Here is a 20,360-nt window from a genome sequence, read left to right on the forward strand (position 1 = left end):
GAGGAAAAGGAGGCAGTGAAGGTGAAAACTGCTTCCAAGCGAAGGGGAAAAACTAGAACAAAGCAGGAAGCAAAGAGCAGTAAGGTGGAGGACAGACAGACTGTAAGGGGGCAGACAGAGGAAAGTGAAAGTGATGAGTGTGTCTCTGACAGCAGTGACATATCTGGTTCTAAAGTAAGCAACAGTCAACAAAAAAAACTTTACTCTGTAGAATTAATACAGTCGTTTTTAACCAAAACCAAAAATGCTAAAGGGGTTAAAATGGAAGAACATTTCCCAGTTTTAAGTTTGTTTTATACCTCGGCCAGACTCCACATGAGCAAAAAAGAGGAGTCTGGTTTTACTGATCAAGAGGTTTTTAGATTAAGGAAACTTTTACCTAAAGTTAAACGACAAATGAACAAGGATGATGATGGGAAGAACTCCAATGTGTGTTTTAAGTAATTTATTGGCTTTTATTTTTGTTCTTAACTTCCTACTTATGGATAATTTCAGAGTGGGAAGTCTAAATGTAAATGGAGCCAGAGAACAAAGAAAAAGAGCAAGTATTTATGAAATGGCCAAAATGAAACATATTGATGTATTTTATGTACAAGAGACACATAGTGACAGCACCAATGAGGCAGACTGGAGGAGAGAGTGGGAGGGGGAAGTCATTTTAAGTCAGAACACTTCCCTGAGTGGAGGAGTTGGCTTCCTCCTCTCCAAATCTTTTACTCCGGTCTCACTGGAGGTCGAGCATTTTATCGAGGGGAGGTTGCTTTTAATGAGAGCACGGTTCGGCCTTTTTACTGCTGTTTTTATCAATGTGTATGCTCCAACAACCGGTACAGAGAGGAAGCTGTTTTTACAAAAAACTAATGATGTTTTAAATGGCTGTGCCTCGGAGGATTTTTTATTCTTGGGGGGGGATTTTAACTGTACTGAAAACGCTGCGCTAGATCGCAACCATGCAGAGCCGCATCCAGTTTCCCAACATGTTCTGAGGCAGCTGGTCTATTCTCATGGCCTGGTGGACGTGTGGAGGAGGACGCACGCAGACTGCCGTCAGTACACCTGGTCCCACCTCAGAGAGAGTAGGATCTCCTCAGCTCGATTAGATCGTATCTATTGTTTTAAGCATCATTTTAATATTTTTAAAATGTGCAGTATTGTTCCTTCTGGTTTTAGTGATCATTCTTTAGTTTTGTGTAATGTTTTTATTCAGAATATTATACCTAAAAGCGCTTATTGGCATTTTAATTCAGTCTTAGCATCTGATAAACATTTTAGAGAGGTTCTTATTTATTTCTGGGATGTTTTTAGACAGAGGAAGGGTGATTTTAGCAGTATTAGGCAGTGGTGGGACCATGGTAAGACTGAGATTAAACTTTTATGTCAACACCACACCCTCAATGTCACCAGAGACATCACCAGATCTATGAAAGACCTGGAGACTGATATAGTGGAACTAGAAAGATTGAGTGAGTCCACAGCAGATCGAGGATATATTGAAATCCTCAAAATCAAAAAGCTAGCGTTAGCAGACCTGTTAGATGTCAAAGTACAGGGTGCACTGGTCAGGTCCCGGTTTCAAGCCAGTGCGGAGATGGATGCTCCCACTAGCTATTTTTTCGGCCTGGAGAAGAGGAGCGGGCAGAGGCGGGTAATCCACTCACTGTTAGCAGACACAGGGCAAACAATTACAGAACCAAGCCAGATACGGAAGCGAGCTGTGCATTTTTATTCATCGCTTTACAGCAGTGAGTATGAGGAGCAGGAAGCTCAGGTGGAGGGGTTCTGCAACGGACTGCCTCAGGTCTCTGAGGAGATCAATGCACAGCTAAACAGGCCATTAGAAATGCAGGAGCTGGTAGCCGCTCTGCAGGGCATGCAGGGGCGGCGGGCTCCCGGCATAGATGGCCTGAGCGTAGAATTCTATAAGGCTTTCTGGGACATCTTTGCCAAAGATCTTTTAGATGTTTTTAATGAAAGTCTGGCCTCTGGTTCAATGCCCACATCCTGCAGGAGAGCTGTGATCACGCTGCTCCCCAAAAAAGGAAACCTGCAGGACATTAAAAACTGGCGCCCTGTGTCTCTACTGTGTGTGGATTACAAGCTTCTGTCCAAGCTCTTTGCCTCCAGGCTGGGGGTAGCTATGGAGCATCTCGTCCACCGGGACCAGACCTACTGTGTGCCCGGCAGGTCCATGGTGGACAATGTCCACCTCATTCGGGATGTTTTGGACAACTCCAATTCACTGGGTTGTAGCACTGGTCTGATTTCTCTAGACCAGGAAAAGGCATTTGACCGCGTTGAACACAACTTCCTCTGGAAAGTTATGGAAAAATTTGGGTTCAGCGCTGGTTTCATAGCCAAGATCAAGGTGCTGTACAGTGATGTTGAGAGTGTGCTGAAATTTAACGGCGGTCTGTGTGCTCCTTTCAGGGTGTGTAGGGTTGTCAGGCAGGGCTGTGCTCTGTCCGGCATGCTCTACACACTCTCCCTGGAACCCCTCCTTAACAAATTACGAAACAATTTACAGGGCTTGGTTTTACCGGGTTTTAATAGTAACATTGTTTTAAGCGCTTATGCTGATGACATTGTTGTTTTTATTAAAAACCAGAGGGATGTAGACATTTTAACCAACATTGTAAAAAGTTTTAGCGTAGCATCGGCAGCGAGGGTGAATTGGGAAAAAAGCGAAGCCCTCGCTGTCGGTGAGTGGCGTGGCGCTCTCCCAGTTCTTCCCCAGAGCCTGACTTGGCAGAAAGATGGTTTTAAATACCTGGGGGTGTTCCTTGGGAAAGAGCACATAGTCAAGAAGAACTGGGAGGGCGTCACAGAGAAAATTGAGGGGAGACTTTCCAGGTGGAAATGGCTGCTCCCTCAAATGTCTTTTAAAGGTAGGGTATTGGTTTTAAACAATCTTGTAGCATCCCAACTGTGGCACCGTTTAACCTGTGTGGACCCCCCTTCAAACCTGCTAGCCCAGTTACAGAGGAAAATGGTAGATTTTTTTTGGGATGGTCTGCACTGGGTGCCACAAGGGGTGCTGTTTTTAACCAGAGAGGAGGGGGGACAGGGCCTCGTCCACCTGGCCAGCCGGACAGCCACTTTTAGACTACAGTTTTTACAGAAATATCTCACAGGCCCGGCTGACCTAGTGTGGAGAGATGTGGCCAGCTGTATTCTCAGACATGCAGATTACCTGGGGCTGGATGCTGCTTTGTTTTTAATTGATTCTAAATTTTTAAAATTAACTGGGCTACCTCCGTTTTACCAGAGTGTTTTTAAGTCTTGGGGCCTTTTTAACTGTAAAAGGTGCCCAAAGTCTGACTCTCTGTACTGGTTGTTGAGAGAGCCATTGATTCACAGGGCCAAGCTGGACATCAGCAGCAGCGTCACCCCCGGCCTGACGGTGGCGCTCATTAAAGCCAAGACCCTGTGCCTGCAGCAGCTGGTGGATGCAGTGGGGCCGGCGCTGAGTGATGCCCGGGCCTTGGGTTCTCTCCTGGGCCTGCACTCTGTCCGGGTGGCGGGGAGGCTCCTGGAGCTGTGGCGCCAGAAGCTCACTGGGGGAGATAGGAGCCTCCTCATGGACTATGGAAAAAGAAAGGCCAGACCGGACCCAGCAGACCCCTTCCCTGACGTCTCCCTGAGCCCAGGCCTGGGGGAACTCGCCGGCCCCCTGCTAGCTTCAGCATACCCCGAGAAGCTGACGATACACAAGGCTGACAAAAAGACTTGGTATTTTAATTGTGTGAAAACCATTCACAAGGCCAGACTGTGCCACCCTCCCCCCACTGTGTGGTCCAACAGACTGGGAGCAAATGGACCCGGCCCACAGTGGAGGATTTTATACCAACCTCCCCTAAAAAAACGGACTGCCGACCTTCAGTGGAGAATTCTTCATGGTGCCGTAGCCTCCAATGCTTTTATCTCTGTTCTTAATCCTTCTGTTATTAACACCTGTCCATTTTGTTGCCTTCGAGAGACTATTTATCATGTTTTTACAGAGTGCAAGAGACTCACAAGTTTCTTCTCTCTTTTAACATTGGTTTTTAGTTTTTTTGATGTGGCTTTTACTGAGAAGGTTTTTATCATGGGAGCTGCCTACAAAAAAGGAAAAAAAGAAAAATGGCAGCTCCTTAATTTCCTCTCAGGTGAGGCAAAGATGGCTATATATATTAGCAGAAAAAACAGAGTGGAGAACAGAGAAGGGCAAGAGGCAAAGGCAGTGTGGCTGATAAATATTAGAGCAAGACTCTGGCTAGATTTTAGATTTTACAAACACATTAGAGATTTGGACTCTTTTAAACAGCGCTGGTGTTTTAATGACATTGTCTGCTCAGTGGTTGACGAAGAGTTGGTGTTTGCACAAGTTTTTAAAGGATGAGTTATATATATATTTTTTTTTAAAACATACTGGGATTTTAAAGCATTTTAGCACTTTTTCTGAACCGCTGAAATGTAAAAACCATAATTAAGTAAATAAAGTGTGTTGTTAAAATCAAATCAAATCTCTCTCTCTCTCTCTCTCTCTCTCTCTCTCTCTCAATCATCTCCTTACTCTCCACCCGGACGTGTTCTCCGCCGTCTCCTTTTATCCCCTCCTGTCATCTGGCGCTGATTTCCTCCCAGCCGTGTTCCTCCACGCCGGTGATGCTGATGGGCAATCGGAACTCCATACATGGTCCGCCGTCCGTTCACTGCGCTGTGCCTTGGAGGGATAGAGTGTGGTGGCAACAGCGCCGTGGCTGTCACATGCCACGGCGGTACATACACGTTATTTATTATGCACCCAGGTTCCCTCCTCCTTACCTCTGTCCCGCGGGCGCCACAATATACATACATAGTCCATGTATATAAGAATATACTGTAACCAGTTTGTATGTGGTTTTCTTATAGTGAAGGCACTTTACAATCCTTATCAACAATAGTCAAAGTTATAGGCATTTCCCTCATTGTCATTTGTGTTTGAAGGCCACAATCAAATCAAATCAAATCAATTTATTTGTAAAGCACATTTAAAAACAACCAAAGTTGACCAAAGTGCTGTACAGTTCAGTGAACAAAAAATGACACACACATTGAGACCAGCACTTGAGACCATCAGGGACATTTAAAGGCCTGGGCAAACAAAAAGGTTTTTAGATTTGCCTTAAAGGCAGCTGCAGAGGAGGAGCACCTAATTGGAGTGGGTAGGCTGTTCCATAGTCTTGGGGCTGCAATGGCAAAGGCACGATCGCCCTTTCCTCGTAGCCTAGACCGGGGAACGGTCAGGAGCTGTTGATTCGAGGATCTAAGAATCCTTGGGTTGGAAAGGGGGGAGAGTAGGTCACAAATGTATTGGGGGGCCAGGCCATGTAGTGCTTGAAAAACAAATAAAAGAACTTTAAACTCTGTCCTGTACTTGATGGGGAGCCAATGAAGGGATGCTAGTATGGGTGTTATGTGTTCTTGCCTCCTAGTTCCTGTTATCAATCTGGCAGCAGAATTCTGAACCAACTGTAAGCGGGATAGTGATGACTGGCTAATACCTAAATAAAGTGAGTTGCAATAGTCCAGCCTAGAGGTAATCAAGGCGTTGGTAACTGTATTAAGGTCAGAGAGGGAGAGAATTGATTTCAGTTTTGCAATGTTTCGTAGTTGGAAAAAACAACTTTTCACCACAGAGTTTATTTGTTTGTCAAATTTTAAATCTTGATCGAAGATCACCCCAAGATTTCTGGCATGGGTATGAAGATTGGGCGCCAGGGGACCTAAGTGATTTATTATACCTATGGAGGAGTTTGGGGGGCCAAAAAAGACCACTTCTGTCTTCCCATCATTTAGTTGGAGATAGTTATTTGCCAACCATAGTTTGACGTACAATCACAATAGCCCTGCAATGCCAGTTGCATAACCTGGAGGCCATGAAAACGGAAATGGACATCACAGACAATCAACTGGAGAGCTGGATCATTGATATCAATGAGTGGGCAGAAGGTAGAATATACTGTTTGATATGCTGTGGTTGTATAATAAAGAAATATATTTTGTATCATCATAGACTCAAGCTACTTTTAGTATCTCTATCACTTCGAATTTCTTGTCATGCTTTGAATTTAGCTTATAGCAATTGCACGTAGCCTTGAACATGTGTTTCAGGTGTACTAAACTGACTAAGCTTGGCTGCTATTCCAAAGAGGCTCATTGTAATTGTAGTCAAAGAGCACACACTATGATTGCTGATGACATGTGGAAAAGAATATCCCCATAGGGACAATAAAGAACCTAACTAACTTAAATATACTCAACATTAGCTACAAGTGTTGCCTCTCAGTTACAGAGAAAAATGAAAAGATTGTTGAGACTCGCTTGCCCCAGAAATACACCAGAAATAATATTTTTTTCATGGAATCTTAATTTCTTCCTCTCAGCAACAACATCCCCAAATGATGCTGATCTTGCCGCTGTAGCCAGCCGAATTGAGGAGCTGGTGGCAAGTGTTAAGAGGAGGTCCCAGCGTCTTTATAAAGATAACGATGGATGCAAAGGACGTGCCCGGATCCGCCGAAAGATCAGGGAGGAAAAAAAACATTTAAATTCTGTATTGGAAAAGTACAACACCATGGTTCCTAATGCATATAACCTGACCTTGGATACCATTCTATCTGACGAGATTGTTTGGCCATGGCAGCTTACACACGGTGGTATGTACACAATTCCGTTGACTATGTGAAATAGTCACATAGTGGCACAAAGTCTGTCATGCCTCGATTGTAACCCCAAAATGAACTGACTTATTTTTCATCTATGTATTCCAGACTCTGTAGATCTAAGGACGAAGAGGAAGGCGTTCGACATTGTGATGGCAGTAAGGAGACTTGAGGAGGAGAAGAGGATTCTTATTGCAGAGATGAACAAGCATTGGAAGTCTATTTGCACCTGTGCAGACTCCCTGAAGCAGATGTCATCCCAGCTTTCTAATGTGACATCAGGTACAGTATGTATTTGTATTATGCTTGGCATACGCTACAATATTTCGGAAAGTTTTGAATTAATATAGGCTCAATGTGGTTCAATGTGTAAGGTGAGAAGTGGGGCCTGCTTCAAGATGGGATCCAAGGTCTACAGAGCTTGACGATGAAGAACAAGCAAGCAAGTAACAACGTGGCAAAGCATGCAAAGAACTGTTATGTTCAAGTTGAAACAGAAAACTGAAACAGAAATTAACTTTGAAAGTGATTCTGATGAATACCATACCAGTTGTGACTCTGAGCAAGATTAAACAGTATTGTCATGGCCAGAGTCGTTTTTTTTTAGCTGTTGTGTGCTGGGGAGGCACCATTAAGAAGAGGGCATTCTTGACTGTGGTCCCAACATTTACCCCTGTTGGATTGTATAATCTTTTTCTTTTTAATTGAATGTGTCTGTTGTTCTATTTATCTTATCATCTTTGTATTCTTTTTGTTAAGCAATTCTATTACGCTCACACTCATGTTTTTTCATATTCATATTTCACAACATGCACAGCTTTGCATTGATTAAATCCCTCCACTGTTTACTTTTGCACTACCACCACAGCAAAACACTCCATAGCTGCCCATCCTGTATCACAGGGTCAGTCCATACCAGGCCTTTGGATTCACTTGACATGCTCTTCACTTTTTACATTTGTCTGAGTGATTTTTGTTATGTTTGTGAGCTATGTGTGTTGTTTTTGCGATGGTATAAGCTACAAGATGCCAAAAATGTGGTGTGTTGCCTTAAGCACAGTGTCTACAATTTCTCACAACAGTTTCCTCCATCGCCTAGATCCATCCTACATGGAAACACAGATATGGCTGCGCCATCTAAATGTATTTCTTAGCACAGTATTCCTAGCCTCAGACTGTTCCTAGATAAGGGTTATTTTTGTATCCTGAGCCCATGCAGTGACTTTCAGAATATAAGTAGGCCTTATTTTAATGCTATGCCCTGAAGATATTGCCAGAATACCTCCACCTTTTTACTGCTGATAGACTCTGTTTTCCTGTGATGGTCTTTTATACACAGTCATGTTGCAAGTCAGTCTACTTAGCATTTAAATGTTCCTTGTGTTGACTTTCATTACTCATGTATGTACTAACGCCTTGTAATGTCCAAATCAGAAGCTGGTGACCTGAAATTCAAAATGTATTTTCAGCAACAATAAAATTCCTGTTTCAACACTCAATTTCTTGCCTTTGCACTTTTATCAGTATACAAATTTGAGACGTCCCAACTTATTCAGAATTTGGGGTTGTAGAAATACTGTATGGGTCATAACATAATAATAAAGTGGGAAATCCTTACAGGTATTCATTCAATGGCATGATGAGATAGGCAGACAATAACAATAGTTTTAGTAATGATTATAACAACAATAAGTTGTAGTAAACAGCCTGTTTTGGCGATGGAAGCATAAGGACCTGTACCTAAATTGCTACAGAAAATTAATTATGGCAGCCAAATATCTCCTTCTCCTTGGTAGTCCAGACAATGTGTGCATATGTTAGTAAAAGACACAAGTTCATCTGAATGCCTTAGGCTATATCTTTGTAAACATACATGTGGTAAGTTTAGGATTTGCATAGGTCAGACAGGCCTTGATTACACCTTAGGGTTACACCAGTTATTTTGATTTGCATGTCATCACTCTGCAGGTCAGTTTTGACCTACGCGACAGCCTTGGAAAGTACCATCCAGACAGCTATTCTGTTGAGTTTTCAGACAGTTTTGCATGCACACAAGTTGATGAACCATTAAAACATACATATTTGAATATATATATAAACCCAATGTCACTGATCTTATGTGCTGTGGGGGTTTTGATCCACAATACATCTTCAGAAACTGACGTTTAGAGAGCATATTTTTGACATTCATTGATAAACAAAAGTTCTTAAATCATACCCAAACCATTAAAACATCCATATTTTGGTTGATTATGATACACAGAGGTGTGCTGTGAAATAAACTCAATTTCACTGACTGACCTAACCTGCCTTGGCAAGTTTGATGCACTGGATATACTCAGAAACTACAATTCAGACACCCATATTGGCCAGATAGGCCTAGGTATTTCATGAATATGTTATTTATATCATTATTTCATGAAATGTTGGCACATATTTTGATTTGTCAAATTTAAGACCTCCAGCTGCTTCTGTGTTGACAGGAGGCGGAGCCAAAGATTGAAAAAAAGGATTTGTAGGGGGTACTAGAGTCTGTGAATATGTGAGGGTTGATTCCATTTCACACACATATTTTGTGTCATCCAGGGATGTTACAAATTGAATCAGTCTACAATATTATAGTTAGAAATGCCAACCCAGTGTGTACATGTCCATGAAGTGCAAAGGTCAGACAGGTCAGATAAGGTTACACCAGTAATTACACCAGTAATTAACTACCCAGTGGGCCTTTGATGTCAATTGAGCATCAATATGACATCAAACATTGACGTCAAAATTAAGTCACAAAATAGGTCTAGAATGAAAGTCATATATGTAAATTTTTCATAAATTGATGTACTTTTTTTTCATAAATTGATGTACTTTTTTTTTCATAAATTGATGTACAGTTTCAGGTGTTCAACAAAATGCTGCTTGGCCATGTAGGGCAAATGTTTCTGCCTCTTCAGTTTGGAATTAAACTGCTCTTCCACCTGTGTATTAAGGCCTCCAAACTTTCAGCAGAGCATAGTTTTACCTAACTATGTTGTGATGAAATAGCATCATATGCACTGACATTGACTGTGGTGTCAAGTTTCATGCATCTAACACCCTGGCAACCTTCCCTTCAGACAGCTTTGATTTTGAAGAATTATAAGTTACCAGTTTTGACTTTTGTTGCTACAAATCAGACCTGAGGCCTTTGATCATGAAGACATTGTCCAGATTAAACAGCACAACTGGCCGCATGTTGCCCACCTTGCATGACCAGGCCTTAGATTTCCCACCGCTTTCATAGGCCTTAGTAAACCGCCCACCTGTTAAGTCATTCCAGGGTGATCAGATCGGTGTCCTCAGTGTCCTGGCACAAATGTGCCTCTTCTCTTCAATGGGAATGTTTGAAAATGTCTTAAGAACTCTCATAAATGTTGTAACAAAAACAATAAGCGCAGTGTGCTACTAAGTGGTCAGAGGTCAGAAAGGATGCAGTCTTTCAGTAATACATCCTGATGGGGAGGCATCTGTCACCAGGGAGAGGAGCCCATTTACAGTACTTTGCTCCAAAATTACCACCAAGACTGACTAAAATGTTCATGATCAGTTAGTATGATGCCAATTTGGTACTTCTGTCACTACATGCAACTTTCTGCTATCTCTCTTTTCCAAACAAATACAGCACTAAGTCATGACACATTAATTATTCAGTGTAGTCAATGATTGGCAGACAAATAATAAAATGTAAACATAGTGAATTTAATTATGAACAAATATATGGAACAAATAACAAATAAACAAAACAAATAGCAGAGCGGTGAAGGTCATCAGACATATTTGCTAGCCGGCTCCCAGGTGTTCTCCTAGACTCTTCCACTGTAAATAGTGCACAAGTCATCTTAAACACAGCATATGCAGTACAGTCTACAGCTCACAACTAGTCTTCCGGCTCAAGTTCTTTGGCAAAGAAAATGTGGAAATAATTAATAAATAAATGAATGAATCAATGAATGAATATACAGAATAAGCCATCACTTACCAGGAAGAGCAAGGCAGCCAGCGCACTTTGACCTCTGCTGCCTTCCCCTGCAGAAACACACACACACACTGAATACGTTTAGGGAAGATACTGTAATGATTTCAAATAATGTCTTCACTTAGCTCTCTACACTGGTGTTCTTACTTGAAACATAATTTAGTTGACAAGAGTACGAATGTATTTTCTGTAAGCTCAATGAAAAGAAGAATCTGTTATGGCATTCCATTTGGATTGCTGTTTTTGTTTAGGATTTATGGTATGTGGCACTTGTGAGAGGGTTGATACTTGACAAAGGTTGATAACTACTGTTCACTGTTGCCATTTTGTCACATGTGGATTGAAAGATGAGCCAGACATGTGTCAAGAGAATATCAGACAGCCTAATGAAAAATATGGTTTTACATCTTACCTCATTCATCCGTCTTTCCAATATTTTTTCATATGGATAAATGGTCTGGCGACTGCATTTGCAACCTTAAATGACAAAGGCAAAAAAAAAAAGTTTGTTGTACAACAGATCAATAAGAAGAAGTACATAAGGTGCTGTCTAACAAGGAGAAAATATGTAAGAAGAGCAGAGAGGCAGGATGGGACAATGTACACTGTTGTTTCTGTGAATGACACTACAACACACATACCAGATCAAGAGTCACTCAGGCAACGTCAAGACTAAAACACAGTCATTCACTTTTAAGTGAGCCAAACTAAGACCTTTGAAAGTGGACCAAAAGCAAAAAGAACTCCATTCAATTTGTGTTCACATTATGAGTTCATTTGAAGGAGGAAGACTCTGATCTCTTTCTGGTCCACCTCAGCTCTGATGGCGCTGCGGCGATTTCCGCCGTCCTGTGTTGTCGGGGGTAGCCTTGGCGCCGATTACACATGTTGAATTGGTGCAAAAGCTAGCACTGACGACACATGACGGACAAATTCAGCGCGCTGTATCCGGGCCTTTAGGGTGTTTCCACACTTGGTCTCTTTCAGCCCTCCAAATGAACTTAGAGCAGTGAATCAGCATTTTTTTGGGAATATGTGAACTCTCCAAGCGAACTTGTTAAAGTGATAACTATTGTACCCACAATGCAAAGTACTATAAGGTCTGAGATCTCCAGAAGGGAGGAAAATTGTCAACAGAAACAGTACTGAGACCCCATCAGAGCAGAATTGGACCTGAAAGAGATTCAAGTCCTCTTTCAGAGAGTCCATAATATGAACACGAAGAAAACTGAGTTATTTTAGCTTTGGTCCACTTCTTGGTTCACTTTAAAAGGACTGAGGGTGGATTCACATGTGGTCCTCATTAAGTGAACCAGACTCAGTCGTTTTAAAGTGGACCAAGAAGTGGACCAAAGCAAAACCAACTCAGATCTCTTTGTGTTCATATTATGAGTTTTCTGAAAGAGGACTCAGATCTCTTTTCAGTCCACTTTAGCTCTGATGGGATCTCAGTCTTCTGTCTGTTCACACATGTCCTATCCCAGAACTTTTACTGTTCTGCATTATGGGCACAGTAGTTTTCACTTGGAAGATGACTGCTGGTTTCTGAACATTAAATTAAATAAACCAAATAAAATTGGCCCACAGAAATAGGGCAAAGTTGGCTAGAATGTATTAGCTTCAAATGACATACAACCAAAATGAAGCCAGAAGACTACTTGTAGGCTGGCATGCCAATGTTCCAGCTGTATATGGGAAACCTAGCGGCTCAAAATGCAACTGAAAAAAGCAAAGTGAACTCGGGTTTGTTGCGTTAACATTTCACAAAAGTGAACCATACTATAAGCTCGGAAGCAAACCAGACTCAGACCACCTCCTGATATGGTCTCAGTTCGGTCTTTAAATGGGTCAGAGTTTGCTTGGAGTGTTTCATATGCCCAAAATATGCTGACTCACTATTCTTAGTTCACTTTGAGGGCTGAAAGAGAGTTTGGTTCAATTAACGGGGGCTACATGTGAAACACCCTTACACCCAACACATGGCTGCTGATATACACATGGGGTACAAATAAAAGAAACAGATACAGTATACACATGGGGTGCAAAGAATGTCTACTTACTTTTTGATTTCTTCTTTTTGGCAAGGGTGGAGGGTGGGGCAGATTGAGTGGCTCTTGTGCCTGCGGCTGGGGGTTAAGGTGCAAGGGGAAAAGGTTAAGAATGACATATTCAGTATCTTGGGGGAGTGGCTTAATAAATTGAAGGGGGTGAAATTCACCTTGGTTAACTTATTTTATATTAATACAATGATTGCAAAACCATGGGACCAATTTACAGATGGGGTGCAAGGTAGGGGTGTCAACGTCTACACGTGTAAATGGGTACACGGATAATAAATCATAACCGTTTAGAAAAATCAAGAACCGTTTACACGTCATTTTTCCTCCTCCTTGTTTATTTCTCACCAATATATACGCCTATAGTATTTTTAGGGGTGATAATGTTGCCTGAAAGCTTCAGATAATAACATTAACTAACTATACAATTAAATGTTCCCACAAGTGCAGTTATCCGCATACATGATGGGGCACAATGTTACGTTGAAAAAAACCTGCGGCCACAGCCAGTGTCGCGTGACTTCAAGTTGACTCGGGGATGCTTTGGCGGCGAAAATGCAAGCGCAGCACTGTGTGGCAGTTTTTTGAACGAACTGCCACTGAAAATACAGTTGAGTGTAAATTATGTCAGGCATGGTTGGCTTATAGTAACAGCATCCATGGGCAACCACCTGCGCGGCGCTCATCATCTTCTCCATGCGCGAATGTCGTCCTGCTGAAAATAAGAACTGTTAATGGCTTGTTATTTTAGCCTTTATTGTTACGTGTTGTTGTACATTATATTGTTGGTTGGTGTTCTGTGTCAGCTTTTTACGAGAATAACGTTGAATAGACGTTTTAGTCTGATAACTACTGGAATGGCTTTGATTTAATGGGATTAGGAGGCGGTTGAATGGAAACAGAACCCTCTAGTGGTTATATGGCGCAACTGCGATAGAAAGAGATGATAAATTTAAACGTGTAACCGGGTACATGTCGGTTAGAAGCCCCGTGTACACGTAAAAAAAAAATTGTAAACGTTGACACCCCTAGTGCAAGGCAAGATTACTTACTTCGTCTTTTCCGTTGTTGAGGTTGGATGGATTGGCCTGGGTGGATGGTGGGCCTGGGGTGGATAGTGGGGCTTAGGGTGCAAGGCGAAAAGGTTAAGAATGATATATTCAGAATCTTGGGGGTGGTTTAATTAATTAAAAGGGTTGAAATTCACCATGTGTAACTTGTTTTATATTGTGCACTGATTACAAAAAACATGGGACACATTTACAGATGTGGTGCAAGGCAAGATTACTTACTTTGGGTTTTCCTGGATGGTAGAGGCTCCATATGTAGCTTTGCCTGCGGGTCTATCGGGAACAGGTTTAGGGTTATCATTTGCTGGTCTTGGGGGGTGGGCTGGTCTTGGGGGAGGTGCTGGTCTTGGAGGAGGTGCAGGTCTTGGGGGAGGTGTAGGTCTTGGGGGAGGTGCAGGTCTTGGGGGAGGTGCAGGTCTTGGGGGGGGGGGGGGGGGGGTGCTGGTCTTGGGAGAGGTGCAGGTCTTGGGGTAGGTGCTGGTCTTGGGGGAGGTGCAGGTCTGGGGGGAGGTGCAGGTCTTTGGGGAGGTGCTGGTCTTGGGGGAGGTGCAGGTCTAAGGGGAGGTGTTGGTCTAAGGGGAGGTGCTGGTCTAGGGGGAGGTGCTGGTCTAAGGGGAGGTGCTGGTCTTGGGGGAGGTGCAGGTCTTGGGCTGGGGTACCTGTTGTGGGGTATCTGTTGTGAAGTTAGCAAAAATATAAATTCTGTACACATCATCAGAAAAATCAACGGAAAACACTACAACTCTATACTCTGAACTCTGCATAAAATCTGCATCTTACCATCTGATTTGATGATGAAGTCGTATGCCTTCATCATGCTTTTTAAAAAAGCTGAGTTGATTTGTGTTGGTGGCAGATGCGTGACTACATCTGCCACCAACTTGCCTGTGCCTTTGTGCCTCCTGCTAATGAACAAGATGGGCTTATAGCCCAAAGCAGAACGTTTTTTGACCTGAAATGAAACAAAGTAATTAGCACATTTCCAATACATTATGTTACTACATTACTACATAAATGGCAGTCCATCTAATATTTAAAGACCCAATCTGCCAAATAGTTTTTAATGTTTAAGTGTTAACCATGAGATTAAAGACGTATTGTAAAATTAAAACACAGAAATAGTCATTTAAATTGCAACTGTCAGTGCTCGATTTCGTTTGAAAATAGTTAATCAGATGTTGTGACAGTAATGAAGATGGCGTCCACTCCATGCTGACTTTGAAAAATGTTTAACCTAACCCTAACAGGAGCCCGCCTGCATAGAATTAAAGTATCATTTCATATAGTGTATGAGGAGCTGTTTGTTAGAGCAACTTGCATGTGATATACATTTATCACTTGAGCGTCATGTGTGATGTGTGAAGCAAAAGCAGTTTAATAGGGATGTATGGTGTGGTTTGTCCCCTTAGGACAGACAGATGGCTGTGCATGTTCATGTAAATACTGTATGTACTTTGGCCTTCACTGCATGAAAAGTGGGATTTTCGTCAGTTAGCGGCCCTGTAAATTGACGTGGAAGTTCAGGTTTACGACTGCAAACGGCAATTTGCAGGAAACACCGAAAACTGACGTAAATTGCCGGGAATTGACGTGGGCCTTGCTTGGCAGTTGTCCCCCCATGACCCCCCTCCCCGTAATCCTAGGGGAGGCTTTAACATGTAAATGAAAATGCTGTGAGCTATACAAATGCAAATCAGGGTAGCAGGGGGAGTTTTCCCCCAGGTGACATTTTTCTGAAAGGTGTTAACTTCAGTTCATCTTCATTCAAAGATATAACTTAATTTCATCTTCATTCAAAGATACACAAAACAATTTGCTTCAACAATTACTTTTAAACAGGCTTTGCCACAAAGGTAAAATGTACATTCATGCAAACAACATCACAGTCTCCTAGAGCTCAACCACTGTGCATAGTGGCATGACTACAGTGACCCTTTCTGTGCTTAAATGCACAGTGGATGTGTTAACCACACATCTCCCAGCAATGCGCTCAACAGGCAGAAATGATGCTGGGTATGACGTGTCTGTTCCCTGCAAGCTCCAAACTTCTATTGGCTTTCCATAAAAATGTCTGTCCGGATGGGGATGAAGCCAGGAAACTTGCGCAGTAACATGTTTAAATGCAGTACCTTTTGACACAACATTAACAACTATAAACTGCTTTATAATGGCTGGTCGTAGTTCTGAGGGTCAAGGATGGGTTCATAGATCATAGATCTCGGCTGTGTTCGAAATGCCATACTAACGTCCTACTCGTACTTAATTGTGACGTAAATTTGAGTACGTAGTGCGTTCACATACAATAGTATGTGAATTTGTGCACGCGAGAAATGCCCGGATGTATACTGCATTGGCAAAGATTTCTGAGTACAGCGGACCTTGCTAAATCTACTCAACTTCCCAAAATGCATTGCGGCTCGTCTGACTTCACAAGTTTTGGATAATGGCGGACGACTGCGGTGATTCTGGCGAGGAGCCCGACACAAACCGCGTACACATGTAAGTATACTGTAACATGACTTTTACGTTTCCAGCTGACTTTTAAATCGTATTGATAATGAACGTTACTTTATTGTTGTTGGCATTGTACGTTAACGTTACGAATCGAAGGTCCTTCCAGCCGGCTAGCCTACTGACGCTAATTTACCATTTAGGGGTTAGCGAGCGCAAGCGAAGCGGAAAATGTGCCGTTTTTACCGACGTTAACTAATAATATAGTGCTTATGTTAAACCGTGGTTATATATTTACTAACGGTGATTAATAACGCCGTGCACCGTTGTCCGCTAAAGGGACGGCAGACACCGGGCGCCTCATTCAGTGGGGGGAACGATGACGAGACGTTCACGTTCACCGGCAGGAGGGATGCTCCTCTGAGAGGCTTCACTTAAGAAAATGTGGTTTAAATGTTATAATTCTTATATCCAGGACTGCTGGAGACTCTCAGGATGTCCCAGGACTGCTGGAGACTCTCAGGATGATTGCGGTAAGAATATGTTCGGTGACTGCTAGCTAAGCTAAAATTAGCAAAGCAAGCCCAAGCTAAAAGTAGCTTAAACGCTAATAGTCCAAGCTAAAAGTAGCATAGTAGCCTTGTAAAAGAACAAGAGAGAGGAACCAGTGTAACGTTAAGTTGCTTTGTTAAGTGTATGTTGGTCTTTTACAGGAAGCAGTACGCCGTCTTCACAACTCGGAGACGAATTGTAGGCGCTACGAACCGGAGTAAGGGTACGATTTAAAGAATATGCTTTCATTCTGCTGTATAAGGAAATAGATGCGTTAACAGTAGATACCGATCTTAACTGTATTCATACCACTCATTTAATTGTTTTCCAGCTGCCTGTAAGACATTCTATGAAACGGTACGCAGGAGCTTCAGACACACACAGCCTGATCTCGCATCGCAGGCGGAAGCTGTGAAGACGTCAGCTCGGAGTCGTTCCAGGAGAAAGAGGGTAAGACTTATTAGATCCGTTTTTGGTCAATGTGACCAAACCTACCTAAACCTATTTTCAGGTGCATTAATAGATGTGTTGTGTCCATGCGCAGTGCATCGCGCAGTACTGATTGTCTTTATTGATTGTTTTACAGCTGCTGGAAGCGAGACGGAGTGTGCTTGCTGGCGATGAGGCGGACCGTTGGAAGTGCGCCACCACAGACATGATGTCTGATGAGGAGGACGGCGTCGTTGGCGGGGTGTCTGGATGGATTGTGCGACCTCCATCCTCTCGTAGCCAGGAGCTCACCGAGCTCTGTGCGACTCTACAGTCGCGATTAGAGAAGACTCCCAAGTACAGGGCCACGCACCGCAGGCGGCTGTAAAATTGACCAAATTCGGACAGAATGTCGCCAGTTCATTTGTTTGTTGTGTGGGCAAATTTGTACAGTTGTGTGTTGTGTTGTCAATAAAGCTCTTTCTTTGAATACTTCCTACTGGCAATTTTTCCTTTCCTCAATTAATTCATTCATATTTATATTTATAAATATATAAATAAATAAAAATAAATGTGTGTATGTATAAATATACATATATATATATATAAACATATGTATATATATATATATGTGTGTGTATGTATGTATATATGTATATATGTATATATATATATATATATAGTGATCGATCTGCTAACCAATCACTAGTGATTATTCTTGTTTAAAAGACCCAGTGTGACCAATAGTAACACATCTGCCAACGGGGGTGGGGTTTACATTTATAATGACTCATCAGGTTGACCAATAGTGACAGATCTACCAACGTGGGTTGGCTTTACATTTATAATGACCAGATCTGCCAACCAATCACGAGCGATTATACTTGTTTAAAACGAGTGGTTTCATCCAATCCTGAGTGAGGATATTCAAGCCATCTCTGGCCAGGCGGGGTTTCGCCGCTATTCATATGCTAATTAGAGCCTTCGCTGTGGTTCGTTTCCGACAATTTTCGGCACAGACGAACGCGGCGTTCGCAGCCTGTAAATTGTCGTTAACTCCCGAAAATTAGGGAGATTTTCGGGCGTTTACAGGGACGAAAATCCGACTTTTCATGCAGTGCTTAATATTGATTCCCACTCAATTAATGTAGTATAAGCATTTTTACTTACAGCAATTTGGGCAGAGGCCACGACCCGTGATGCATTTTTATTTTTCATGACCCCCTGGACCCAGTCATCATTGATGTGCTCCGTCTTTAAAATACGCTTGTTTGGCAGCATGGTGTAACAAGCACTGCAGGTTTTCCTGTTGGCCTGCTGACGGACCTGGCAGCTTGGGCAGGGTCTGAATTTTGGCTTCGGCATTCTGAAATGTACACACACACAAAATAAATAAATATGAAATATCATACAAGGGTACAAACGCACATATTGAAGAAAGACACAGCTAGTTAAAATATTAGCATCTGTCATACACCAGTTGGCTAAGCTTAAGTTGTGGGCGACTGTGGCTCAGTTGGTAGAGCGGGTTGGCCAATGTTCGGAGGGTCGGCGGTTCGATCCCCGCTCTTGTCACTGTGTCATGGTCGTTGTGTCCTTGGGCAAGACACTTCACCCAGCTTGCCTCGTGTGAATGTGTATGACTGCTGTGTGTTTGAGGTGGGGGTCGGAGGGGCCGTAGGCGCTGAATGGCAGCCACGCTTCCGTCAGTCTGCCCCAGGGCAGCTGTGGCTACTATCGTAGTTTACTACCACCGGTATGACTGTGTGTGAATGAATGGAACCCGGAACCCTGTCAGGCGCTTTGAGTATCTAGAAAAGCGCCATATAAATCCAATCCATTATTATTATTATTATTATTATTATTATTATTATTATTATTATTATTATTATTATTATTATCACTATTCTAACATTATCAAAGGTAGTACTAGCTCTGGATGTTTGCAAGTAATGCACTTAATGACATAAGTGCAGAAAAAGTGTGAAACAGGAAGATGCCAGAAAGCGAGCTGTTTGCTTTCCTGTAGTAATAAACCATCTTTGAATACTGACATTCCTCACAAAAGTGAAGTTTGATTACTTCATACCAACAGCATTCATAGCTAATATAGGCTGGCCTATATTGTGCAGACTCCTGCACATTTCATTTGGTGCATGAACTAGTTATGATATGCCAGTCTCTATCCATGAATGACAAAAAAAAAAAATATATATATATGTATATTTTCTGATCCCAACCTGTACAGTTTCAGTGGATTGCAGGGATATCGCAACCACCACTCAGAGGCAGTAGGGGAGAGGGGGAGACAGGGAGAGAGAGAGAGAGAGAGAGAAATAACAAGACAATAAACAATACAAATAAGACAAGATACAAGACAAATGTGGCTCTTAAAAGTGCCTTTTTCTCTATGTTATGAATGAATGTATATTAGGATGCTTGACAGGGATACTGGACTGGTCACGGTTTGTCCATAACGAACACCATGTTCAAACATAAGGGTGTCCATCAGTGCACATGGCACCAGGACACCCTAGGCCGGAGGTCAATGATCGACTTCGTGGTTGTGTCATCTGACCTTCGGCCGTATGTTTTGGACACTCGGGTGAAGAGAGGGGCTGAGCTGTCAACTGATCACCACCTGGTGGTGAGTTGGATCTGCTGGCAGGGGAGGAAGCTGGACAGACTTGGCAGACCTAAACGTGTTGTGAGGGTCTGCTGGGAACGTCTGGTGGAACCCTCTGTCAGGGAGGTCTTCAACTCCCACCTCCGGGAGAGCTATGACCAGATCCCGAGGGAGGCTGGGGACATTGAGTCCGAATGGACCTTGTTCTCTGCTTCCATTGTTGACGCGGCTGTTCGAAGCTGTGGCCGTAAGGTCTCCGGTGCCTGTCGTGGTGGCAATCCCCGAACCCGGTGGTGGACACCGGAAGTAAGGGATGCTGTCAAGCTGAAGAAGGAGTCCTACCGAACCTGGTTGGCTCGGGGGACTCCCGAGGCAGCTGACGGGTACCGGCAGGCCAAGCGTGCTGCAGCACGGGCGGTCGCTGAAGCAAAAGTTCGGGTCTGGGAAGAGTTCGGGGAGGCCATGGAGGAGGACTATCGGTCG

General features: G+C 42.9%; 2 protein-coding genes across 2 annotated transcripts; one reads left to right on the plus strand and one right to left on the minus strand.

Annotated features, from left to right (window-relative positions):
* Positions 1-5,863: 5,863 nt before the first annotated feature.
* On the plus strand, positions 5,864-7,708 carry LOC311016337 (uncharacterized protein). The gene is made up of 4 exons (XM_084013966.1): positions 5,864-5,970; positions 6,405-6,677; positions 6,792-6,965; positions 7,058-7,708. The coding sequence occupies exons 1-4, from the start codon at positions 5,898-5,900 to the stop codon at positions 7,186-7,188; spliced, it is 651 nt and encodes a 216-aa protein (XP_083870092.1). The 5' UTR covers positions 5,864-5,897; the 3' UTR covers positions 7,189-7,708.
* Positions 7,709-10,434: 2,726 nt separating this feature from the next.
* On the minus strand, positions 10,435-14,633 carry LOC311015852 (uncharacterized protein; the record flags this gene model as incomplete). Its single annotated transcript, XM_084013292.1, has 8 exons — positions 10,435-10,532; positions 10,696-10,742; positions 11,105-11,169; positions 12,753-12,818; positions 13,802-13,872; positions 14,042-14,373; positions 14,479-14,492; positions 14,600-14,633. The coding sequence occupies 8 exons, from the start codon at positions 14,631-14,633 to the stop codon at positions 10,520-10,522; spliced, it is 642 nt and encodes a 213-aa protein (XP_083869418.1). The 3' UTR covers positions 10,435-10,519.
* Between the last annotated feature and the right edge of the window lie 5,727 nt (positions 14,634-20,360).

This window comes from Eutrigla gurnardus (assembly GCF_963514095.1).
Source record: "Eutrigla gurnardus genome assembly, chromosome: 7".
Taxonomy (NCBI): domain Eukaryota; kingdom Metazoa; phylum Chordata; class Actinopteri; order Perciformes; family Triglidae; genus Eutrigla; species Eutrigla gurnardus.

What these genes read in the sequence shown, in the direction of transcription:
- LOC311016337 (XM_084013966.1), top strand. Translation starts at nt 5,898, where the DNA reads ATGAAAACGGAAATGGACATCACAGACAATCAACTGGAGAGCTGGATC. An exon ending in ATGGCAGCTTACACACGGTG is followed by an intron (nt 6,678 to 6,791) that starts GTATGTACACAA and finishes TATGTATTCCAG; the next exon opens with ACTCTGTAGATCTAAGGACG. An exon ending in GCTTTCTAATGTGACATCAG is followed by an intron (nt 6,966 to 7,057) that starts GTACAGTATGTA and finishes TCAATGTGTAAG; the next exon opens with GTGAGAAGTGGGGCCTGCTT.